The sequence below is a fragment of the Balaenoptera musculus genome, chromosome 11 (assembly GCF_009873245.2).
Source record: "Balaenoptera musculus isolate JJ_BM4_2016_0621 chromosome 11, mBalMus1.pri.v3, whole genome shotgun sequence".
NCBI lineage: Eukaryota > Metazoa > Chordata > Mammalia > Artiodactyla > Balaenopteridae > Balaenoptera > Balaenoptera musculus.
In genome coordinates this window covers 69,416,058-69,440,170 of record NC_045795.1, presented here as the reverse complement: position 1 = coordinate 69,440,170, position 24,113 = coordinate 69,416,058, and the positions used below count along the sequence as shown (strand labels likewise).

At 42.0% G+C, this 24,113-nt stretch overlaps 1 protein-coding gene across 1 annotated transcript in view; it reads right to left on the bottom strand.

Moving 5' to 3' along the window:
- The window catches only part of CACNA2D3 (calcium voltage-gated channel auxiliary subunit alpha2delta 3), a 768,110-nt gene that overhangs the window by 587,681 nt on the left and 156,316 nt on the right, over nucleotides 1–24,113 (bottom strand). The window contains 1 exon segment of the mRNA XM_036869418.1: nucleotides 20,665–20,781. Coding sequence (XP_036725313.1) covers nucleotides 20,665–20,781 — 117 coding nt within the window.

Below are 24,113 nucleotides of genomic sequence, written 5' to 3'. Positions count from 1 at the left end.
AGATCCGGCAAGGAAGATTCCACTCAGAGAGAACCCCACATGCAAGGGCACTGCAGAGAGTACTGGGCCTGGCGAGTTCAAGAAACAAGCAGAAGGTCCGCATGGGAACTCAGCAGGAAGGGGCTAGGAGAGGGGGGCAGGGCCAGAATCTTGCAACAGCCTTGCCAATGAATGGGTTTTGATTTCATTGTAAATGAAATGAGGAATAATGGAGGGCGATAAGCTCTCTGCAATAACAAAATGAACTTCCACAGTTAACACAGTTGCCTTTATGCATAAATTCTGAAGACTGCAACATAATGCCAAGGTTAGTGAAAATAGCACAGCTACTACAAAGGGATGCCTGAGGATCTGTGGTGATGCTGCTAATCGCTGCTGTTGCTGCTGCTAGACAATAATAATGAAAAGAAACAATTACTAGGCACTTCCTGTGTCTCCAGAATTGGTACACGTGTTTTATAGGCCCCCACAAGTGAGGTTAAGTCACTGCTGTCATTTTGCAGTCGACAATCCCGAGGCTCAGAGAGAGAAATGACCTTCCCTAGATCACACAGCTGTCAAGAGGCAGTCAGGGTTTCAACCTGAATTCAGGGAGCTCTTCTTCACCACTGAATCAAGTGACCCATCATATATAAGCCCTTTTGATGGCTTGCTGAGGAACTTGAGAAAGACAGCATCTGTAAGCTGGTCATCACTGAGATGGCACTGCTCTCTGGTTCATTTTATCCTAGCCCAAATAGATATAACCACCCACACACACACACACACACACACACACAAACACAGGGGTGGTGAGAGGAAGGGAGATGGAGAGAATATAGAAAGAAGAAAAACATAGTTGGAAGTTGTCTTCCAGGCAGGTTTATCATCTTTCCTTGTGGCAACAGCAACACACTCACAGCCTGCCTGATACATAAAAGAAAAAGAGAGTGCTCCCATGCAGTGGGCTATAGTTCATATTTTCCTTTCTGGCCCACAGTAAACAGGTTATGATGTTTTATTCCTGCACACCCATCACCCAAGCCTTAGAAGAAAAACATTGTTCCCAAATGTTTTCTTACTGCAGCGTCTTTGTGCACTGGTGATTGCTGTAATTTAACCTCCATAAAAAAACAGAATCATCACTGGATGACAATTTATAGCACAGTTTCAGAACTGTTTTCTTCTTCACTAGTGCTCCATTGTGATTACGATTTACTGGCATTGTCTGCCCTCGGGGTGCACTCCCAGAGCCCTGCCAACAGCCACCAGGTCAGACAAGGCTCTCACTTAAGGCACCCAAACCCTTTGGATGCAAGACTATACATCTTAATGACCAGGACGGGCTTCATGGCTTGATGTACTCATGTGGGCAGTGAAATAAACTATAAAGCAATCCAGGTGATTCGGCTTTCCACAGTTGAGTTGTGCATCTTCCTGGTAAATCACTTGGAAGACACACATACAGAAGCCCAATGTTATATAATTATTTGCCTGGCTGGCTCATGGGGCAGAGGGAGGGGGTGGTGGTACAGGGAATGACATTGGGGCACTACTGCAAATGACAAACAAAAACGGGAAAAGACAATAAGACTTGGGACTTCAGAGGCATGAAATCAAGTTACCAGGAGTAGCAAAAGGGCTGCAGCAACAAATCTTCCTCCATCCAAAAGATCTAACCTAGTATTCCCCACAGGGCCTTCAACTACTGTGGGACGACTCTGGTTTCAGCTAATGTAGAGACAGCAGAAGTCAAGCAATGCAGGCATTAATTAGCCAGGTTGTTAAAGGTGCACCCATTTAAAAGGAATTCTTAAGCTAAAGGGGGTTGTGCAGCTACAGAAATGATGGACAGGGGCTTTGGAGTCAGATGGACTAGGTCTGCGTCTGCTCTGCCATGCTTTCCCTCCATGACCCTGGATCCACCGTAGTTTACTCATCTGTGAAAAGGGTAAAAATACTACCTACTTCATAAGGTTGTTGAGAAAACGAAATGCAATACTGTGTAAAGCACAAGGTGGGGCCAGATACAAAAAAAGTAAGAAACGTTCATTATAAAGGTTATCATTCTACCTTTACACTACTGCTCAAACTTCATACGTTAGCATACCACCATACTATTCACCTTCTCAGTCTACCACCCTGTGGACAGATCTATGTCTATCTATAGCTCACTGTGTGTGTGTATGTGTGTGTGTACCTACAACTTATACTGAAGGTTGAGTTACTCATACACCTAGCATATTATCATCATGCAAAGCCCCCTCTTGATTCATACTTCCCCCTCCAGCCCTGACCCACATGCTTATCCCCTGCCCCCATAGACACCCACTCTAATGAATATGATAGACATCCTGAACTGTATGTGTGTTTATGCAAAATGCACGCTGTTTTACATGCTTTTAATTTCTATAGATACTACTATGCTATAAGTCTTGCTGTTTCTTATGCATTGTTTCACTCCAGATCAGCATGGGTTGCTTTGTTTACATCCAGTACATCTCACCTGTCCCCTTCCCTAATGACAGAGTCCTAGAGAGTCTACAACCACCCCAAAAACCATGCCCCAACCAGTCTCCTCATCTCACTTTTCCTGACTACATTTCTTTAAATCAACTCACATAGCTTAGATAAATTTGTTTTAAAGGGCAGTTATATCTGTTCTATGAAGGATTAAAATATACATATAACTATTAAAATTGTCTGGCAGCTATGTCTGTGTGACCCCTGGGCTTCCCACCCACGTCACTTCATTAGAGGCTGGCCTAAGGCTGCCCACACTGGACACCAGCCTACACCCTACTGAAAGTCTGGGGCTGATGAGCTCAGGTTACCAACAGAGTTTTCTTCCCCAAATGTTCTCTCTAATCTGCATCTTTGCCTTCCCTCAGACAAGCCAGGGCTGCAGCAAAACCAAGCGAAGCCTTGGAGCATCGCCCCCTGGCCCCTGGGAAAACACTGCAATGCCAGGAAGATCCACATCACCTTTCTACCGCAAGGAGCTGACACCTCAGAGGGGTGGGTCAGACTCCCCAAAGTCAGACAATCTGAACTGATCTGCTAAATGTAGGTGAAAATAAAGCTGGGCTCTTGGCTTAGTTCTCTCCAGCCACCAAAGTGTACTCAGCCAGAGGAGAGGGACAGAGGACAATGAAGCCAAGTCTCCCACTGAGATTCGGAGGAGCCCTCTCACAGCACCGCTTCTGATTACTGAAAGGGCAGAAAACTTTTTTGAGGGGAGGGGTGGGTGAACATAAATCAAAAGCAGAGAGAAAAGTGGGGAAGACAGCAGTGTTGCCCTCGCCACAAAGGGAAAGTTAGACAGCCAATGAGTGATGCAGAGACAGAAATTCAAACCCTCCCGCAGCTTCCTGCATCCTCAGCAGGACACCACAACTCTTCAGTGAACACCTACTGGCTCCCCAAGCCTGGTAGTGAGGTGCTGGGGTGACGCAGGGAGCAAGATGGACCCAGCCACTGCCCCGGTGGGGCTTGGGGGGGGGTGGTCAAGGGAGGCATTCAAATAACCACACAAATAGATCTCGTTTATCCCACTGCAGCAGGCCCCAAGTGGTCCCATCAACTCACAGACCTCCCAGCGCCCCCCTGTCTTGCTCTCTCCAACCCCATCCCCCATTCCACCGTCCTTTCAACTTCATCAACTTGCCCTGTGCTCTGCCCCCTCTCCAGGTTCACATGTGCTGCTCCTCCTTCCCACAGCCCCTTCCCTTTGCCATCTCCTAGGTCCTGGGGTATTTTCCTCATCCTTCCTCAGCTCCCTGGGTGGGCACCACCTGAGCAGCCTGGACTTCTCGCCTCCAAGCCTTCCCCACTCCTCCAGCTTCTAACTCAGTATCTGTCTCCCCCAGTAGCCTTCAACTCCTTCTAGGGAGGCAGCCAGCATTTCCTAATTAGGCTGTAAATCTAGTTCCCACAGGAGCCAACCCAAGGTCCCAGGCTGTCCACGTCATGGGATACAGCTCACAGTCCACAAAGGACATAGGATGGTAAAGCATCCAGGGCTGAGGACGGACAGGGCAGGTGAGGTGAGTACTCAGACCCACACGCAGGCCTTATAGGGATGGAGGTGGCTTAGGGGAAGAAGAGAAGACAAATAAATTGCACCCCTACTCTCAAACCTTTATTTTCTCCTCCTTGAAACCATAGGGATTCTCAAAGAAATAAGCATTTTGTCCCACTCCCAATAGGCTTTAGTTGAAAGCATTGCTCACCCTGCCCAATTCCCTCACAAAGTAACCTGATAAATGAGAGAACGCAAACTTGATTTAGAGAGACTGGGACACCACATCCAGATCCTCTTAAAGTGGCAAGAAGTGAATACCTGTACCCAGGTCCCACAGGCACACCACATGAGAACACAGCCCCTGCATGGGGAGGGCATGGGGGTGGGGGGGCTTAGCAGCCCAGGGGCACAGGTGTCGGATGACCCTCTCCAAAGGCTCACTGAGACCAGGGGACGTCACCCACTTCATTCAGGCTCCCTTTCAAATTGCCTTCAGAAGGGAAGCCACTGTAGGGTGCGATGTAAGGGTTAGGAGCTGGACTTGGAATCAGATAGGCCTGGACTGAAATCCCAGCTCTTCCACTTAGTAGCCGTGTAACCCTGGACAAATTAGTTAGCCTCTGGAAGTCACCTCTAAAAGTAGACTCAAATGGCTACCCCTGGAGCTCAATGCAGGATGAGATGGCACTGTTCAGACTTGGTTGCACATTAGAACCTCCTGGGGAGTTTTTGAAAATTCTCCCTGCCAAGGCTACACCCCAGACCAAGTCAATTAGAATCCCTGATGGAGGGGTTGGGCATAAGTATTTTTTCAAGCCTCCAAGTGATTCCAGTGTGTAGCCAAACTTGAGAACCAATAGGCGAATCCCTTTCTGCCTGGAATGTGGTCTCTTGACCAGCCGTAGCAAACTCTTAGATGAGCTCATAGGAACTGCAAACTCTTAGATGACTGAAATGGCATCTTCTTTTTTTTTTTTTTTTTTTTGTTGGACCATAGTTTATTCCAGCAAGTCAGATTGAAAAGAAAAAACAGCTAACGTGGAGGTGGTGGGTATATGCTGTTGATAGGATCTTGCACCACTAAAGTTTTCCATGGCACAAATTATACCCCTTTTGTTGTCATAATAGATATACATAAATTTTTTAAATTTAGAAGTGTGAAATGGCATCTTCTTTATAACAACCTTCCTGGGCTATTCTGATGAACTTTGTGCTCTGAAAAGTACTGAGATCATTCACCTTAAGTGCTTAGCATAGCTCCTGGTCCCAGGCAGCCACTGTTTATGGGATCTTATTAAGAACCTAAGGACAGGCAGTACAGCACAGAGGGTGAAAGAAGTCTGCCTGGGTTGAAATCTCAACTACCTACAACCTATAGTATAATAGTTTTCTTATAATAATAAGAAATTGGGCCTCAATTGCTTCACCTGACACATGGGTTAATAACTGGTAATAACTCGACCCGTCTCAGAGGGGTTTGTGAGTATAAAATCAGACAACACGTAAAGTGCTTACTACGTGCTTGTCAGAGTCAGCCCAATAGCGCTGTTGTGATTACAGCTGTAGGGATCCAGCTCTTTAGGTAATAGTACTGGGTCGATTAAATGTCAGAGCTGAAAGAAACTCACCTTAAATTGCAAGGGTACTTTTCAACAAATGATGCTGCGACAACTGATATCCACATGGAAAACATGAAGTTGCACCACCACCTCACACCAAATCCAAAAGTTAACTCAGAATGGATCAAAGACCTAAATGTAAGAGCTAAAACTATAAAACTCTTAGAAAAGAACAAAGACAGACCTTGGAATTAGGCAATGGTTTCTTAGATATGATACCAAAAATACAAGCAACAAAATAGGAAAAATAAATAAATTAGACTTTGTCAAAGTTAAAAACTTTTGCACTACAAAGGACTATCATCATGAAAGTTAAAAAGACAACCCACAGAATAGGAAAAAAATATGTTCAAATTGTATATCTTATAAGGGACTAGTATCTAGAATACATAAATAACTCATAAAAAGACAAATAACACAATTTTTGAATGGGCAAATGATTTGAATAGAAATTTCTCCAAGGAAGAAACACAAATAAGATATACAATAAGCACATGAAAGATGCTCAACATTATTAGTCATTAGGGAAATGCAAGTCAAAAACACAATGAGATACCACTTTACACTCACCAGGATGGCTATAATCAAAATGACAAATAACAAGTGTTGGCAAGGATATGGGGAAGTCAGAACTCTCACATACTTCTGGTAGCAATGTAAAATTATACGGCTACTTTAGAAAAAGTACGACAGTTCTTCAAAAGGTTAAACACAGAGTTACCATGTGACCCAGCAAACCCATTCCTATATATACCCAAAAGAAATGAAAACATATGTCCATGTAAAAACGTGTACCCAAATGTTCATGACAGTACTAGTCATTATAGCTAAAAAGTCGAAGCAACTCAAATGACTATCAACTGACGAATGGATAAACAATAAATGGATGTGGTATATCTATATGGTGGGATAATATTTGACCATAACAAAGAATGAACTGTTGATACTTGTCGCAATATGGGTAAACCTTGAAAACATCATGCTCAGTGAAAGAAACCAGTCACAAAAGACCACACACTGTATGATTCCATTTATATGAAATGTCCAGAATAGGTAAATCTATAGATACAGAAAGGAGGCACGAAAAGGAGGAACAAAGAGGACTGAAAACGGGCACAGGGTTTTCTCTTTGGGTTGATGAAAATCTTGGGGTGATGGATGTACAGATTCTGTGGATATACTAAAAAACATTGAATTCTACACTTTAAGTGAGTTAACTGTATCATATGTGAGTTATATGTCAGTAAAGCTGTTAAAAAATTGTAAAGGTAAACTGGGCGCTGTGTTTTCAGGGTTGAGCCAATGATTAGATAACTGTTTTTGAAATGCTAACAACTCAGTTATTAAGACAAGTTATACACATGACAAACATCAGAGAGGAAATGTGAGAATCTAATTTAAAATCACTGACTATGCAAATGTGAAATTTCAAAATATGCAAATGTACCACACTGTGATAAAAAGGAAGGATACATGGGGCTAATTTCTTCCTGTTAATTCTGGTAAAATAACTCCTTTATTGTCCCATTCCTGCCATGGTGAGCTCTTGATATTGTTGTTGATGAAGGCTTAATGCTCTTTTTTCTTGAACAAAGTTTGATGAATTATTTTTTTCTATCAGGTGCCTGCACAGAGAGATAAGTGCCCCATATTCAAATGTAACCACTCTGAACATTTTTCATACCCTTCTTCATGTGTGATATTGTCCCAGTCATCATTCTAATAGGAAAGTGTGTGCTGGGGGGAGGGGGATTTAGGGAGAGAGGGGATCACTCTGATTTCTGTTTCTTGATTCTGTGAATGATACCAGATCGGGAATTATTTACACGGCTCAGGTCTTCTTTGAGCTGGGAGAAAAGGCACAATGAAACAAATAGGACTTATGGGTAAGAGACCAAAACAAAGGCTAAAATTCTAAAATGTTAAAGGTGAAGAAAAATCTCAGAAACAGTCCCATCCGGTGGATCACAAACTTGAAAGAAAAAGAAATCCTTGTCTCCTTATAATGCTTTCTTATCCTGTGTCCTGTGAAACAATCCTCGCCTCCAGCCAAGAAGTTTTTAATCCAAAACAGGATGGTAACATTTAAATGAGATAACAGATGTAGAGCATAGCATAGTGGCTTAGCAAAAGAGAAGCCCTCCATACTGTGACAATGACAATGACTACTGCTCACTTTCTGCAGAGTAAATTGTAAATGCTGCGAATATCCTGCCTATGAGCTTTCAGACCTCATACACCAAAACACTCTGCTATGTTCACTAAAAGAGGCTGTGGCCCTAATCTAACTAATCCAAGGATTGCCAACTCAGCACTTTGGGGGCACAGAGTGGCAACATAAATGTCAGGGAAGCAGCATGGAAATCAACCAACTGGGCAGTTCACTTGGACTGTCACTATGTGGGAATGGGGGTCTCGGGTGGCTACACTTCTCAATTTTTCAAGCTTTAAATCTGGACATTTTTACATCACTTCATATTTGCATATGTGATTTCATTTTTTTCTCAAAGCCCACGGAGATCAAGTAAAACCTGCCTATGACTTTCCCCATCACCACTGAAGCAATTCCTGTGAGTGTGAACCACTACCCACCCCACTCTATGTTCATTTTGCCAAGAGAAGAAGGCTAAATACACTTCCCTAGAGTCAATTCATCTCTACCATGTCTGATTTCCCCACGTGGACCACAGACCATGGCCACCGAGACTGTAGTGACAGACTCCCAGCACAGCAACGGAAGAGGTTCACTGAGCCCTTTGGGGAAAGTTCTCAAGAAGATAGGCTGAATGGCTACAAAAGCCCCATACCAGAGGCCACCATGTAGCCGGCCAAACAGCTGCCTACAGGCTTCGCCCCCTGCAAGTCTGCTTGTGCTTCTGCCTGGGGCTGCTTCCATCGTCCCTCGGCAGCTGGCACCTGTCTGCTCACCTCTTGGTAAAAGCACTGCCAGTACCTTTGCCTAGTCCAGAGACACCTGCTTGGGGGAAGGAGACGGCTGGTGTTGGCATGTTGATAAGCAACTTCGCACCGTGACTTAGATGGGGATCTACTTGCTGATGCCACCACAGACTTCTAGGGCCCCTGAAGAAGTCCCTCTCTGCAAAACCATCAAACACCTGATGAGATGGATGCTTGGGAATCACCAAGTGCACAGTGAGGGAGGCTTTCTAAGTATATTCCCAAGGATATGATTTTCCTCCCCAACTGACACATAAAAATATCAATTAAAAACCACACACTCGGCTTCCCTGGTGGCGCAGTGGTTGAGAATCTGCCTGCTAATGCAGGGGACACGGGTTCGAGCCCTGGTCTGGGAAGATCCCACGTACCGCGGAGCAACTAGGCCCGTGAGCCACAACTACTGAGCCTGCGCGTCTGGAGCCTGTGCTCCACAACAGAGGCCACGATAGTGAGAGGCCCGCGCACCGCGATGAAGAGTGGCCCCCGCTTGCCGCAACTAGAGAAAGCCCTTGCACAGAAACGAAGACCCAACACAGCCAAAAGTAAAATAAATAAATAAATAAATAAAATTAAAAAAAAAAAAAAAAAAAACAAACCACACACTCACACAAAAAATCCCCATTTGCCCTCGATTGTACAAAGCTCTATTTGTCTGTTCAAGCAGCCTGTACAGCTTGGGATAGGCAATCAAGGATATCCCAGCTGATTTTTAACAAAGACTCTGATTATTCAAAAGGGCTGTCAACCTTCCCCTGAATGTAGTATAAATGAAACGCCATTGAATTCCTAACTACCTTTTCATTTTCCCCTCATAACCTAATTTAGAAAACATACACAACCTCGCTGTGTTGCAGGACCAGCTGCTCCTTACCTCCATGTGGGAAACTGAGCAAAGACCAAAAAAAGACAACGGATGCCGGCAACACATCCCCAGTTAAACATCCTAAATATACATTCAAAACATTTCTGAAAACCTTTCATTCATTGCCAGTAATTTATATAATTATAGCTAGTGGGTTTTTATTATTATTATTATTATTATCATCATTATTATTATTGCTTTATTCTGTCATTTGGATATATTGATGGTGACACTTCAGTGATTCACCATAATTTCCCCCCACCCACAAACCTTTTAAGATTTCTTTCACCTTGCCTAGGTATCAATTAAGTGGCATTATTTTCTACGTGGTCTGTTTTGTTGGAACAACCATGTAATAATCTGGAAGATCAGAAGATTTTTGATGCGATTCTGCTGTGTTCAGCTCTCCCTGACCCATCCACTTTGCTTCAAAGTGTCATGCATGTCATCTACTTGCACATGACACCTTGTTCTTCTAGTTGCAGTGAGTAAGGCAGTCAGAGCACCACAAGGCGAGCCCAGCATCTCCACATGGGCTCCCAGATGGGGTGTAATTGTTACTTGGCTAACAGCAGGGGCCAGCACTGTAATTTCACACAGGGTCTCCGTGGCCATGAGCCCCTCTTCTCCAGGCTGCTTGGTCCACTGGGTCTTGACCTAAGTGACAGGAAATCTTTCAAAACCAATTTTGTAAATGGAGAATAAAAATAGGCAATGAAAACAGGAAATACGATTTTAAGTGACATTTCACTTTGGATGCGAAAGGAAATTGTTTTTCTTTTTCTTTGTTATAAAGAAACATAATATAAACCATGAACAAGATAAACCAAATCCAAACTTCACATGTGAGGCAGAGGAGAAATGGATCATTTGGTGGGGAGCAGAGGGCAGGGCAGGCAGAAACACACAGGAAATGCCTGAGACCTTAACCAGCCCCGTGTTCTGGTGCTTAGACACTCATCCCAAGCAGGAGCATGACAGCATCACTACCAGTGTGGCCAGTTCATTCATTCACAGACACCCAAGTGCCCTGCCTGGGTCCTGAAGATATAAAAGGAAGCATGACCATCAAGGTCCCCGCCCTCATGACAGTGGAGTTCTAGGGTGGAGACTGACAATATGCAAGTCAAAACTGAGATAAACAAAGTACAACTTTCAAAACATGTCTAAAGAAATAAGCAGGATGCTGTGACAGCTAATGCTGGCAGGGGTGAGGCAGGGCTCTAGATGGGTGCCCTGACCCAGACAGACTACAGCTGGGACAACACCAAACCCAGATGGGGGGAAAGGGTTTGGCAACTGCTCTCAGCATCACTCCAAATTCTCCTTCATGACATCACTCCCTAATTTACGAAAAGCCTCTTGAACTTGCTCATAACATCAGTTTGTTCCATTTCTTGGGGGTGGTGAGCTGCCCATGTTTACCATCTGCCACATGAAGAGAAACATGTGCCAGGCCTGGAGGCACACACCCTAGTTCTAGCATTGAGCCTGTGCGTTACAACCAAAAGCTCCTTCAGCCAGGCACAGAGAACACTGGGGAAAGTCATGGTTTTTCTGCTAAGTCATGGCTTCACAACACTCATTTCCTCCTTGCCCTGTCCAGAAATCAAGTCTTCCTTCATCAGATCCAACCAAATAGGAAGGAGGGGAGGGAGGGAGAGGTGTGTAGCCAAGATGGCAGAGTAGGAAGACCCTGAGCTCACCTCCTCCTATGGGCACACCAAAATTACAACCACTTATAGAGCAACTACCTACAATGATCTGAAGACTAGCAGAAAAGACTTTCCACAACTCAAGATACAAAGAAGGAACCACAATGAGACGGGTAGAAGAGGTAGAGACACAGTATATAGTTCAGACTCACACCCCCAGATAGGTTATCCACAAACAGGTGGATAATCGTTAACTGCAGAGGTTCTTCCAAAGGAGTGAGGTCTGAACCCCACATTGGGATCCCCAGGCCAGGAGTCCTGCACCAGGAAGATGACCCCTCAGAACTACTGACTTTGAAGCCCAGTGGGACTTGTGTACAGAAGGGTCAGAGGGCTATAGGAAACAGAGACTCTGCTCCTAAGGGGCACATGCAAAATCTCACATGCTCTGAGTCTCAGCACAGCAGCAGTAGTTTGAAAGAAGCCGGGGTCAGAACCACCTGGTTCAATACCTACAAATCAATCAATGTGATATACCATATTAGCAAATTGAAGAATAAAAATCATATGATCATCTCAATAGACGCAGAAAAAGCATCTGGCAAAACTCAACATCTATTTATGATAAAAACAAAGTGGGTATAGAGGAAACATACCTCAGCATAATAAAGGTCATATATAACAAACATACAGGCAACATCATATTCAGTGGTGAAAAGCTGAAAGTATTTCCTCTGTACTCTGAAAATCATAAGACATTGATGCAAGAAACTGAAAACAACATAAACAAATGGGAAGATATACCAAGCAAGTGCCTGGGCACACCTCTCTATGAGATGATGAGGGACCAGCACCCAGGCCGCCTTCTCTATGTTGTGGCACTGCACCCATGCTCTGTGACATTGTGTAATTTGCCTCAAACCCTGGTGTAGGGCAGGTAGGGAGCCAGAAAGGACCCACCATGCCAAACAGTGAGTAGTTACAGAAAATAAAGTAAAATGAGATGCTGCTTTTTGTTGTAAGATTGACCAAGACCAAAAGACTAATAATAGTGAAATGTGAGGGAAGAAAGTGGAGTAATAGTACCTCTCCAACCACACAGGTGGGAGCACAAGCAGGTGGGTGGTATCTGGAGGACAAGCTGGCAAGGTATAACAAAAGCCTTGATTTTACTTCTAGGAATACATCCTAATAAAAGCATCAAATAAATGGAAAAAAGCTTCTCTGCAAGAGAGTTTATCATATTATTGCTTATAATACTGAAACACTAAATGACATCAATGTTCGCCAAGAGAGAACTCCTTGATTGAAACATCTAGAAAGCAGATTATTATGCAGTCATGAAAAGGAATAAAAATATATATTCATTAATGTGGAAAGATGTCCACAACACATAAAATTTTTTAAAAATCTGGTTACAAGAAAGAATAAGCCAATGTTTTGGAAGTTTACATATATACATGTATATGCATATACACATATACAAATAGAAAGAAACCATCTGGAAGCATAAAAATTAAGATATTTAAAAACAAAAGGTATTGAAAGATGTCACGTGCCTTTCAATACCTCCTGGGGCTGTGGTATCTAATCTTTCCTTTATAGTTTTCTGCACATTCCTTTTTCTTTTACAGTGAACCTGTATAGTATAATCATTAAAAACAAAGCAAAAAACATAAGAAAACCAACATGGGTAAGGTGAGCTACATAGAAACCCCAAAACAAAGTCTTCCATAGCTTTGCAAAAGGAGGTTTTAGGTCAAATATTTGGGAATGGGACAAATAACCATGAAGTTGGGGAGGGTTTGGTATAGTGGTTCTACCCACAAAGAACTCTTTCTACAGGCCAACAGCCCCAGAATAGGCAGGAAAGCTAGGATGCAGTTCACCAAGCCAACCCAACTCCCCATACAGGCTTGATGGAAAACGAAGGGCTTGAGGAGACTGGAGATGAAACAGATACAAAATGCCTGGCCTTTCTCCTTCCATCTCTTTACAGGAAGCGCATCTCCCTCAGGAGATGGGCTGGTTGCTTACTCTCAATGTGGGCAGGAAAGCAGCCTTCTGGGCCTCGCTGTGAGGCTCAGGTTGATACAATCTTAAGTATGTTAGAGGAAACCCCAACCCCATTTGGGGTGAAACCCACGAAGACCACGTGGATCCATGTGGTTTTGCCCTCAACCATTAACCAAGGATGGTTTGCTGACCTCATCAAAACTGGTGAATCCAGATTGTCGCTATTTTTTGTTTCTTCTGGTTTGAGGTTTCTGCTCTAAATTTCCTTACACATGTGTATGGAATTTTGCAAAGCAGTTTGCCAAAAACAAACAAAAAAAAAAGAATGAAGAGAGGAAGGGAGGGAAAGAGGGAGGAAGGAAATAGGGCAAATAGGTCACAAGATACAGCAATACAAAAAAATAATAGTCTTTTCCTTCTCCATTTGTGACTGAAAACATATTTTTTTCTGAAACAAATTCACTCCTTTTTCAAGGAACAAGTTTTGAAATTTTGAGATAAGATCAGAAATGTACACAAGGCAGAAAAATATTTTTAGATAAGTACAGCTACCTCCATTGGTTGATAACTAAAGTCTATCCTAGCAATGTTCAGTATATTCAACTCCCAAGACCTCAGTTTATTTTGGACTTAGTATTAAAAGAGTCCTTATAACCTAAGAGTCATTTTATACAGGGAGAATCAGTTCCATCTTAAGAATCTTTCCTTAATTCAGAAATCTGTAAACAAAATGGTTGATTTCATTTCCAACTTAATGGGTATGCTTTTGAAAGCAGCCTCACCAACAAGTTTCACAATGCCTACCGATATAGATGAGTTTTTATACCACAAGTGTTTGCATAGTCCCTGTAGATATGAAACGCTTCTGCAGCACATATTTTTGGTCAGAGCATGCCTTCCTTGGGTGCATCCTGCTTTTCATGCCTCAGTGTATATATTTACATAAAAACATAGATGTGTTTTATAGTCATACATATGTAGACACGTACCAGTCAAAAAAACAGCTAGAGGAAGTCATTTTAATAGTACCCTCTGGCTTTTTGGAAGTTTGGCGTAAATCTCTTCTGCAGGGGAAAAAAAATTCATTTTTCTGGGAAGGTAAATTTTTATTAAATGCAAAAACTGATATTCGTTACCTAGGAAAAATGTCTTGCTGCATGTGGAATTTCTCGATAAAAAGCTTTGAAGTCCCAGGTTTCTCCAGATAAGCCCGTATCGGTGAACTGATGCGTGAATACACTGAAATTGAATTACTGTACAACAGCAATTACTTTCCACAGTACAGCTATAATGGGAATCAGTTCCGCAATGAACAGCAGGTAGCTATAGGAAGGGGAAAAACCTTAATATATAATCTAGTCTCTTTTAGCTTTTCCCAAGAAGCACAGATGTTTATTTTTAAGCAAAACAGTCTTTTTCAAGGGCTCAATTTATCATTTTATCAATATAAATCAGAAAATAAGTGAAACAGGATTAAGTTTATTTGCAGGTATGAGCTTCAGAGTGCTTTTAAAATTTATGAAATATCTTACCCAAAGTTTGGAAACAACAGACTAGACTCTTCACTTAGTGAGTTTCACTGCAACTTGCTTGCTATGTCTTTTCATAGTCCCCAGTGAAGTTTGTTAGCCACTTCTAATTAATTGTTTGGGGGAGAAAATAAATTTGAACAGCAAATAAAATACTTAATGTTTTGCCTAATATGCTACCAAAATAGATACCATCCTAGAATCCTTTCTGTCTCTTTGAAAAGTGTTTAAGTTTGTGGAGGCCTGCACTCGGTACAGCCCAGCAGAGAAAGTTGTGTGGACCAGTGCCTGGCCCGAACCCAGGAACACCAGGGAAGTCAGAAGGATGTTACAGTTCTGAAGCAGATTAGTGTGATAACCCCAAAGTTGCTCCACACACTCAAAGGCAAAAAACCATGCTTGGGAATTCACCCTTAGAAAACCATTCTGGAGAACACTAGTATAAATTCATAAATTCTCTAAGAAGTCATTCTGTTTGTCATTTCCTTGGTTTATCTACTTTTTTCAGGGTGTGCTGCTAATCTGGGTTATATGGACCACACGGAAATCAGAGGATCATTACTTCCCACTGGCTGTGTTGGAATCTGTCCTAAAAGTCTACCTCTATAACCAGAGATGCCCGCAGTTATCCAGATCTACTTCCTACAGATTCTCCTCCAACTGCACGGTTAGTTGTGCCTGCTTGGAATTCCCTGGAGCCTCAGATGATCCTTCCATCTGTGTGATGGTTTGTGCTACTTCTACTGAAGGCTCAGATTTTAAAGACAAAGGAAAGGCAGTGGCAGCCTGTCCCTATCACCACTGCCATGGAATGCACATCCTTTGCCTTCTCCCTTCCCTCAATCAGGGAAAAGAGTTTGTCACCATCAGCAGAAAAAAGGGAAGCTGTGTCAAATTTGCCTCCTATCAATATTTCAGATGAGCTCTGACTTGTAACACAGCCGAGCACTTCCAGGTGTCACTTAGACACGGCCCAACGGGAGTGCACAGCTGGCAGAGAACATATCACTTCCTCCATGTCCAGCATATGAAATATCTCCCTTGAAATGTTAATGAACTGAAAACAAATTGATTCCATTTCCTGTCCATTCATAGGGACTTAATACTTGATAAATTGCTCAGCAACATTAATCGAGGGCTTGGTAGCATGAATATGTTTGAACAAAGAAGTTGGGAGATGATGCTTTGGTTGCAATCTTTATACACAAAAGCAAAGAGCAGCATTGCTGCATCAAACCTGATGTGGTTTAATATTAAAACAACCTACATCAAGTCTCCAAGTGGAATTGAAAAAAATTATTTAAACCAGTGGCATTAAAAAGTGCTAGAAAATATTAGTTAAGAAATGCTACCATAATGATGGCACCATTATGTTAATGGCAATTACTGAAGCTAAGGTTATTTGTAATTTGCTAGCCTGAAAAATAAAAGTTACATATAGTCCATTATCCATCAGATGGCAGAGGTTATGTAATGGGCAGGCCACTCTGGCTTTCACATTTACTTCAGACATCTGATGGGGAGAAAAATAGGATTTTCTGTGATAGGATAATTGCATAGTGGAGAGTAATTCAAATAGGGGATGAGTATGATAAAAATCACTCTGATTCAACTAATCACTGGGAAAAGTGATGGGGGGAAATGATGAAATCAAGCCCGAAGAGACAGAGAAAAAGATCAACACTGTTTAACAGCCAAGAGGTGACAGGCATGTTAAAGGACTGCGTTACCCTAATACTCTTTTTTTTTTCCCGTAGCACTAACTGAACCTCCCTCTACCAGACTAAAGGTGTTACTGCAGTTTTCTAAACTGCTACTGCCAGTCTCATAAATATTTTATATACATCAATGGAAATTTTAATAATCAGCATTTTTTGTGAGCTAGTTTTTTCCTCTGTGTTCTTGAGTCCTCCCAGCCATCCACCATCAATGAGCACTTGGTGCTAAGTCAGTTATTGGCAGGAAGGCACTAGGGGAGGCACCAGGGCCTCTGACTGACTCGGATTGCTGGGGACGGGGATGAGGATGGGGGCTCGGAAAGGGGAGGTTGCTAGGCACAGTGCATGACAGGGATGGAGCAAATTCTAAGATCTGGTGTTTTCCTGGGACATTTGAGAAGGGGGTCGCTGCTCATTGTGTGGCATGGACTGGAAAGGCAGGGCCTGGTGCACAGTGGAGCATTCTACTGCAACGTGGCAAGTGAAGACTCCACCGCAAACGCACCGGCAAATTGGAATTTGAGGTCTTTGCACTTCAAAATATCACAAGTCCCATGGGTGATAGCAACCTTTCCTATTGGAGAAGTGAGGTGTAATTGTAGTATGAAAAACAGTCACACCCACTGCTCCGCTGGCCTTAATATAAGCCAACATCCAGGAGGCCTGTCAGTGGCCACCTCGTCTCACTCCAAATGCCACATGGTCTGTGACTGTTGCCAATGGAGACGCACAGTCCACACAGGGACCAGGTCGATCTCAATGACCAAACTGTCTCCAGACAAAACCCCAACTTGATATACAAGCCCTCTTTCCTTTTTAAAGATTGGGAGCAGGGGAGAACCACATATTGCTGGACCAGTTACCCTAAATTTTATGGCATCAAGTGTGCTTACAAAGGGCCTTGAACTCTATTTTAAAATACATAAAATATATAATTCTGAGAATCTTGGATAGCTTTACTCTGGGAACATTTCAATTCAAATAGAGCAAAAAAAACATTTTTCCATCTCCAAGGAACCACATCAACCATATCAGTCTTTTTTATTTTCACCTCACTAATTTAAAGCAAAAAGGTTTCAAAATTAGGTTCTCTCCTGTCATCATCCAGGGACTTCCTGAGGCTTCAAGACTCTCTCACTATTACATATTCACAAACTGGGAGGTCCTGTAACCAGCATTAAGAGCAAACATTTACTGAACCTTTACTGTTTGCCAGGCCTGTGCTAAACACTTGACACAGATACACACAGAGCCACTATAATCCTACAGCCTGGGTGCCAACGGAACTCCACTGAGCCTGCCCAAGTAACCGGGGCCAAGCCTGTTTGCTCATCTCTAAACCAATGATAGTAACGTGTCTCATTCCCAGGGCTGATGCAAGAATGAAACAAGATGGCATGTGCAAAGTACTTGGCACAGGACCTGGTGCCTAGTGAACTCAATAAACATAGCTAAGGATTAGTAAGTCATCGAGTCCTAACGTCTCAAGGGAGCTGAGTGAGGAGAAGAGGTCCAATGGGCTCATTCAGCTTTTCTCACCAGCCTCACACCTTGGGGCAGAACTGAGATTCGGAACAGTTCTCTCTATTCCAGAGCCCATGTCTCACCCACCACATGGGCCCCTGCCTCTGAGTGCCCAGGTCCAGGGCCTGCTGCCGATTAGAACTCTGCATGACGGTAGCATGATGCACAAGCCCCCATGAATTCCAGACACCAGGCCTTCCTTGTCTGTCAATTGCAGAGGCAGAACCTAAGGATATTTATGTCCCTTTCTACTCCAAAATTCTGTGATTCACGAAGAAATCCAATTTGGGACAATAATAGCATTTCCTTCTCTCAATTGACGATGTTGTTACTAGTATTTAAAACAAAACAAAACATTTGTATTCATTTTTTGAGGATTCAGGAAAACGTGCATTCACACACCACTCCTGCTAGAAGGACTGTGGATTGGCATGACCTTATTTGGACAGAAATATTTTCATATGCATAAAGAGCCTTAAAGATGGGTTCAGAGACTTGGAACTGTTTCTGTGTTTGAGAATTCATCTTAAGGAAATCAGCATACACTGAAGGATGCAATGCTGAGGGCATGGAAGTGATGAAGGAAGTGGACTCTGGGGTCCCTGTGCCTGGGGTCCATACCCCACTCCCCAAGTAACCTCAGGGAAGTGACTTAACTTCTGCTCTGAGTCTCCTGTTTTGTAAAATGAGGATAATAATAGTAACTTCCATCACAGGGCCGTTATCAGGATAAGGCCTATATATACTTTATGTATATAAAGTCCTTAGAGAAGCACCCAACACGTAGTCGGTGCTGTCTACTGATCTGCTGTTAACATACAAGAAGATTTACTTCAGCATTATTTATATCAAAGCTTACAAACAACTTAAATATCCAGATACAGAGGAACGTCAAATCAATTATGACACACGCGCCCATAGATTGGAATGTTATGTAGCCATTTAAGAAAATCTCGAAACACAGTGACACAAGAAAATGCTCACACTATAATGGGATAAAGAAGTGGAAAAAAGCTGGATACAACAAAAGCAAACAGGCAATACTACTGCTAATTTGATAAAAGAAAAACACATACAAGGACATGCACAAAAGTGTAAAGAAAAAAGGCTAGAAGGAAGAAAACAAGCCTTGGTTTCCTGCTGGGTGGTGGGACTTTTAAGTGATTTTTCTTCTCTGATACTTTTCAGTATATTCTAAAAGTTCCAACAAAGGGGGTGTTCATTTTATAAATAGAAAATAGTAATTGTGTGGGGTTTTTAAAAAATTTTTATCTCAGTGTTCTCTGACTGTTATATTCAAATGCCTACCATGCTGCCCTGTCTGTGAAGAATACCACTTGCCTCAAGGGAGTGATATAGAGACACACCAGAGGCCACCATGCAGCTCCCCGGAATGGCTGTCAGTGCAGTATTTCTGTGGCAGATAAAAGCACTTTTTTTCTTTTAAGGCACTTCAGAGTTTCCACCAAGAAGTCTCATCTTATTTAAATTAATAATCACAGTAAGAGCAGAAGTTACTATTCACTTAGCACTGCTCATGTGCCAGGTTCTGTGCTAAATGGCTCAAAACCACAACTGTGTTTGATCTTCACACTCCCTGTGAGAGTTTTCCCCATTTTAAAGATGAGGAAATCGAGGCTCATGAACGCTGTTTTACAGAAGGTTGAAGTTTAGTAAGTGACAAAGGCAGATACTGAACCCAGGTTCAAGCTCATGCTCTTACCTAAACTACAGCCCCTCCTTCCCTAAATCAAAACAGTACAAAAATGTTTTAGAAACAAGAAAATGTGTGGGATTATAAGGTCTAAAGCAGAAATATCTTGTGGAAATTTGGTTTGGCCAATTAAGGATGAGAAAAACTAAAATACGAAATGGACTTTTATAATAAACTCATTCTGGAAATAATAAAACTAAAAGGTAAGTAAACTATACTTTAGAAATAAAGAACTCTTCAGATTGCAATTCTTTCCCATAATCCTGTGCCAATATGGTATTAACATAGGATATTGCAACAGTCACATGTCCTAAATCAAGAATTCAGATGCCCTGTTTTGTCAGCAACAAGGAATAAAGTTGGAAGTCATCTTGGAAATCCAAAACGATGCACATGTGCACTGCAGTTCCGTTCTTCCTGCTACTATAAAATTTCAGGAGTAATGGCCTATATGGGTAAAGAATCTAAACAAGAGTTGTGGATATATGTATATGTATAACTGATTCACTTTGCTGTACATCTGAAACTAAAACAACATTATAAATCAACTATACTCCAATAAAAATTTTTAAAAAATTTTTCAGGGAGCTCTTGCCAGTCAAGATAAACATTATAATAACAGTAATATTCCAATAGAGATAAAAAGAACTTCCAACTTCATCTAGACTCATATACCCCACAGAAATTTTCAATTCCATATTTTGGCAAACACTGCTTAAATTTTTTTACAAGTGCTTAGTTCAACCACAACGTACCCTTGAATGTACTTTGGCAATTAATGAATGCATTACACAGCCAGAGGCCATCCTCTGTGGATGTGCAATTAGGGACACCTCCACTGAAGGCATACGATCATAAGACGAAAACTGGCACCTAAACCTTACGTGGAGAAAGGGTAATTGTGCCCCTAGTAACTGCTTATCCTAGTTAACCAGACTTAAGAAAGTGTGTACATCATGGCTGAGTCAACTTTGATTTCTGAGAGTTGGGTTCATCAATGCCAGTTGCCTGCAGCTGCCTTTGTGTCTTCGGGCAGTACAGAGCAGAAACCAGAGGCACTTACCCGCACTGCTTCAGACTTCTTGTGAAACATCTCTTCCATGTTCTTTGCTAGCTTTTTCACCAGTTGGAGACCATCGATTTCTTCTATGGAAACGTCTTTCTCATACTCTTTGTATTTCTGGAAGGAGGGAGGACAACATTAACATGGCACATGATACCATAAAACATCATGCCTACAATGTCAGAGCACATTTACCTAAAAGGAATAAGTAAAAATAAAGTTACAATATGGCTGTCTCTGTTGGATTTGGGGAGATTGGACTGTATTTCAAAATTATTAAACCAACTAGAGAGAAATGTTCAAACTGGCTCTGGTTCTCTTGAAGCTTAGCTAGCACCCAGGAAAAAAATAAACCCTAAAGCAATCAAGGCACAGCATCTTACAGACATTTTATAATGTTAAAGTCCTTGCTGTCAATTTTAGTAATTCAATTCAATTCATTTCAATTACTGAGGACTTCCTATATATCCTCAAGGAACTTGCAAAAAGAAGCATGTACACTAAGTACAAACAACATTAAAACAGCAACATTTCTTATATAAAAATAACCATTATATAAGATTTCATAATTTGTTAGTCTGTTCATAAGCGACTAATCTGACCCACAGTATACTCAAATTCTCAAAGACAAGTTTTCATTTAAAACCTATCACATACCCTGGTAATTTATCTGTCTAAATCGGCAGTTCTCAAAGTGGCCCAAGAAACTCTGCAGGGTCCCTGAGACCCTTTCAAGGGTCGATGAAGTCCTCCTTTTTTCCAACAGCTTATTTATATGAAGGCATGTCTTCTTACTTGATTTTAACAAATCACAGCAGATTGACCACAAAAAAAGATATGAGAATCTACCTGTCTTCTCTTAAATCAAACCTTGAAAAGATTTGCAAAAAAGAAAAAAAAGCCACTCCTCTAACTTGTTTTTTAAAATATAGTTATTTTTAATAAAATATGTTATGTACAATATGTTAACATGCAATGAGTTTTTATGTTTTGAATTTGTTAATTTTTAAATTAATGAATTCTTGGTTTTAATTTCAAATGTGGCAAATATTTATACATACAACTCGCATAAGCTCTTGGGAGTCCTCAATATTGTGTAAGTGTATGAAGGAGTCCTAAAGCCAAAACGTTTGATATAACTAAACATTTAATTTTGTTTCCACTGGAAAGAAATATTGCTTATTAATTAAAAAAATGTTCCAAATGGAGCTCAAAATACTTTTAATGTCAAGAGGAATCCTTTACATTTATGTAGCTATGAAAAGTCTGGAGAACTAAAAATATTGGGGGCCTTATATTTACCCTCATTTGGAGGGAAAACCTGAATCGGTCACTAACCCCTTACCCCAAGCTCCTACTTAGGAAAAACAAAAGGCTCCACATGTTATCTGGGCTCTAGAGACCTTGAGAGCAATTTCTGAAATGGAAAATATAACAATTTTTTAATGGCAGTTGTTTTTAATATAACAACTTTTTAAATTTTTAACATATAAATTTATATTTTCTCCCCATTTCCTCTACTTCTCCTTCAAATATATAAACCGGGAGGAGCCTCAGTCTTTCCTTGTCCCAAGGAAGGGAGTGTGTGAGTCTTTGTGTGTGTGTGCGCGCATGTGTGTATGACATAAAACGCTTCCCTTCTTAGCTTAGATTTCCAAGTCCTTTGAGGCAATAACACTGGGTATCCTAAAAGGACAAGATTAGAGTTTAAGCACAGAGAGAGTGACTCTAAGGAAACAAATGTAGAGAGAGGATTCTTTCAATCCCTAAGACTAAAGTGAAATCCCTAGAGCCTGGAGGCATCTGGCCACAGAGAGCTCCCAGTGCCCATTGGGCACTGGCAGAGCAGGAGGTCAGAAAAGCAGGAAGAGACCCTTGGACTGGGCATTGGGGCCTCAAACCTGGATGTCAGGTGCAGGGCTTGGAGTTTCTCAGAATTAAAGTGATCCTGAAGAAATTTTAAGAAGTGCTATCCTGGAGCACCTGAGTCTGGACCAAGACAGACATCTGCTACATGGTTTAAAAGATGCTCGGAAAGGCTCTGCATGGTCCTATAATGGACCATGAGTCGTAAGTGACATGCTTCTCTCTGCTCCCTGAAAATGTCCATAAAAATCTTATGTGTTTATGTTGAGAGTCTTTCTCTTCCTTCTTCTAGCCTTCCCCTCCTCTTTAACAAGGCTGTCCTGGTTCCCCAAGGTGAGGAGGCTGCACCCTCCCTCCAAGCTCCCAGAGCATTCTGTGCTCATATCTCCTGGCATCACAGCTTGCATGGTCCAGGAGCTGAGGTCCTCATGGTCACCCCCCAGCCCACAGCAGACACTCACAGAACTTCTCTGGATGAAGCTTGTTGCAGAACAACTGCAATGCTACAATACAAGGAAGACGCAAGTAAGGATGCAGCTGCACTGTCTGATGGTCCTGTAAGCGTGACCTCCCCACTCCTTGGGAGGTTGATGGGCTTGGCCCAGGATGTGGGACTCCAGCCAGCCCAAGCCTGGCTCAGGCTAACAGTGTCCTCTGGTGTATGAATAAAACTTCAATAACAGTCACTGGAAACTTTCCCTAAGTTCAAATGCAAGCCAATGATCTCTTTGGAGCCAAAAATTCTGGGGGTTCTCTGCTGCCTGCCAGATGTGCTCCAAAAGCCAAGAGCCAAGGCCAGCTTATACGCAAGGTTGATTCACTACCAAAAATACATAGTTCAAGAAGTGAGTAAAACAAAACAAAGCTAATGTTAGTCTAATATTTACAGTCAGTGAAATAAATCTCTGTCTTAAGTAATTGTGAAACTAAAGGTGATCTAGAGGCTTAAGATAAAGAAAAAGAAAATGTATTTCATAATTAGCCTTTACCTAAATCTTTTGATCTTTATATTGGGCCCCATTATTCTGGTCATATCTATTATTTACATGTTTTTTTCTCCCAGTAGACTTCTAGAAGGGAATCAATTTATTCAACTCTGACTATCCACCGACTTCTCAATGAGACCTTCCCGCATCCTCTCTTCTTCCGAGTCTGCTCTGTGAAAAGGAGCCACCGATTTTATGGAGGGCTGTGCGTCTCCCAGGCCTCCTTGTACCTGGTGACCTAGCTAAGTAAGCTCAACATGAAGCTCTGTGCCAAGCCAAGGATTCCAGATCTGGGACAAACTCAGTAGTTCACTGGTTCTATTCCTCTTCCAGCCTCAGCCCTCTCCCTTTAGGACATGTGACAATGGGTCCTCTTTGCCAATGAGCTAAGCCGCATACTACTTTCTCACCACCCTGGGGAAGTTATCCCATAAGCAAAAAACACTCTGCTTTTCAAGATGTGTTAGTGGCTGTTGGAATTGGGTCAGAATGACGTAATGTCTTACTCTTACCAGGAAACATTACTCTTTGCTAGAATCAAAGGATTTTGAAGAACAGAGAGAGTAACCAACTGATAGTCATTAATCAATTGCAAAC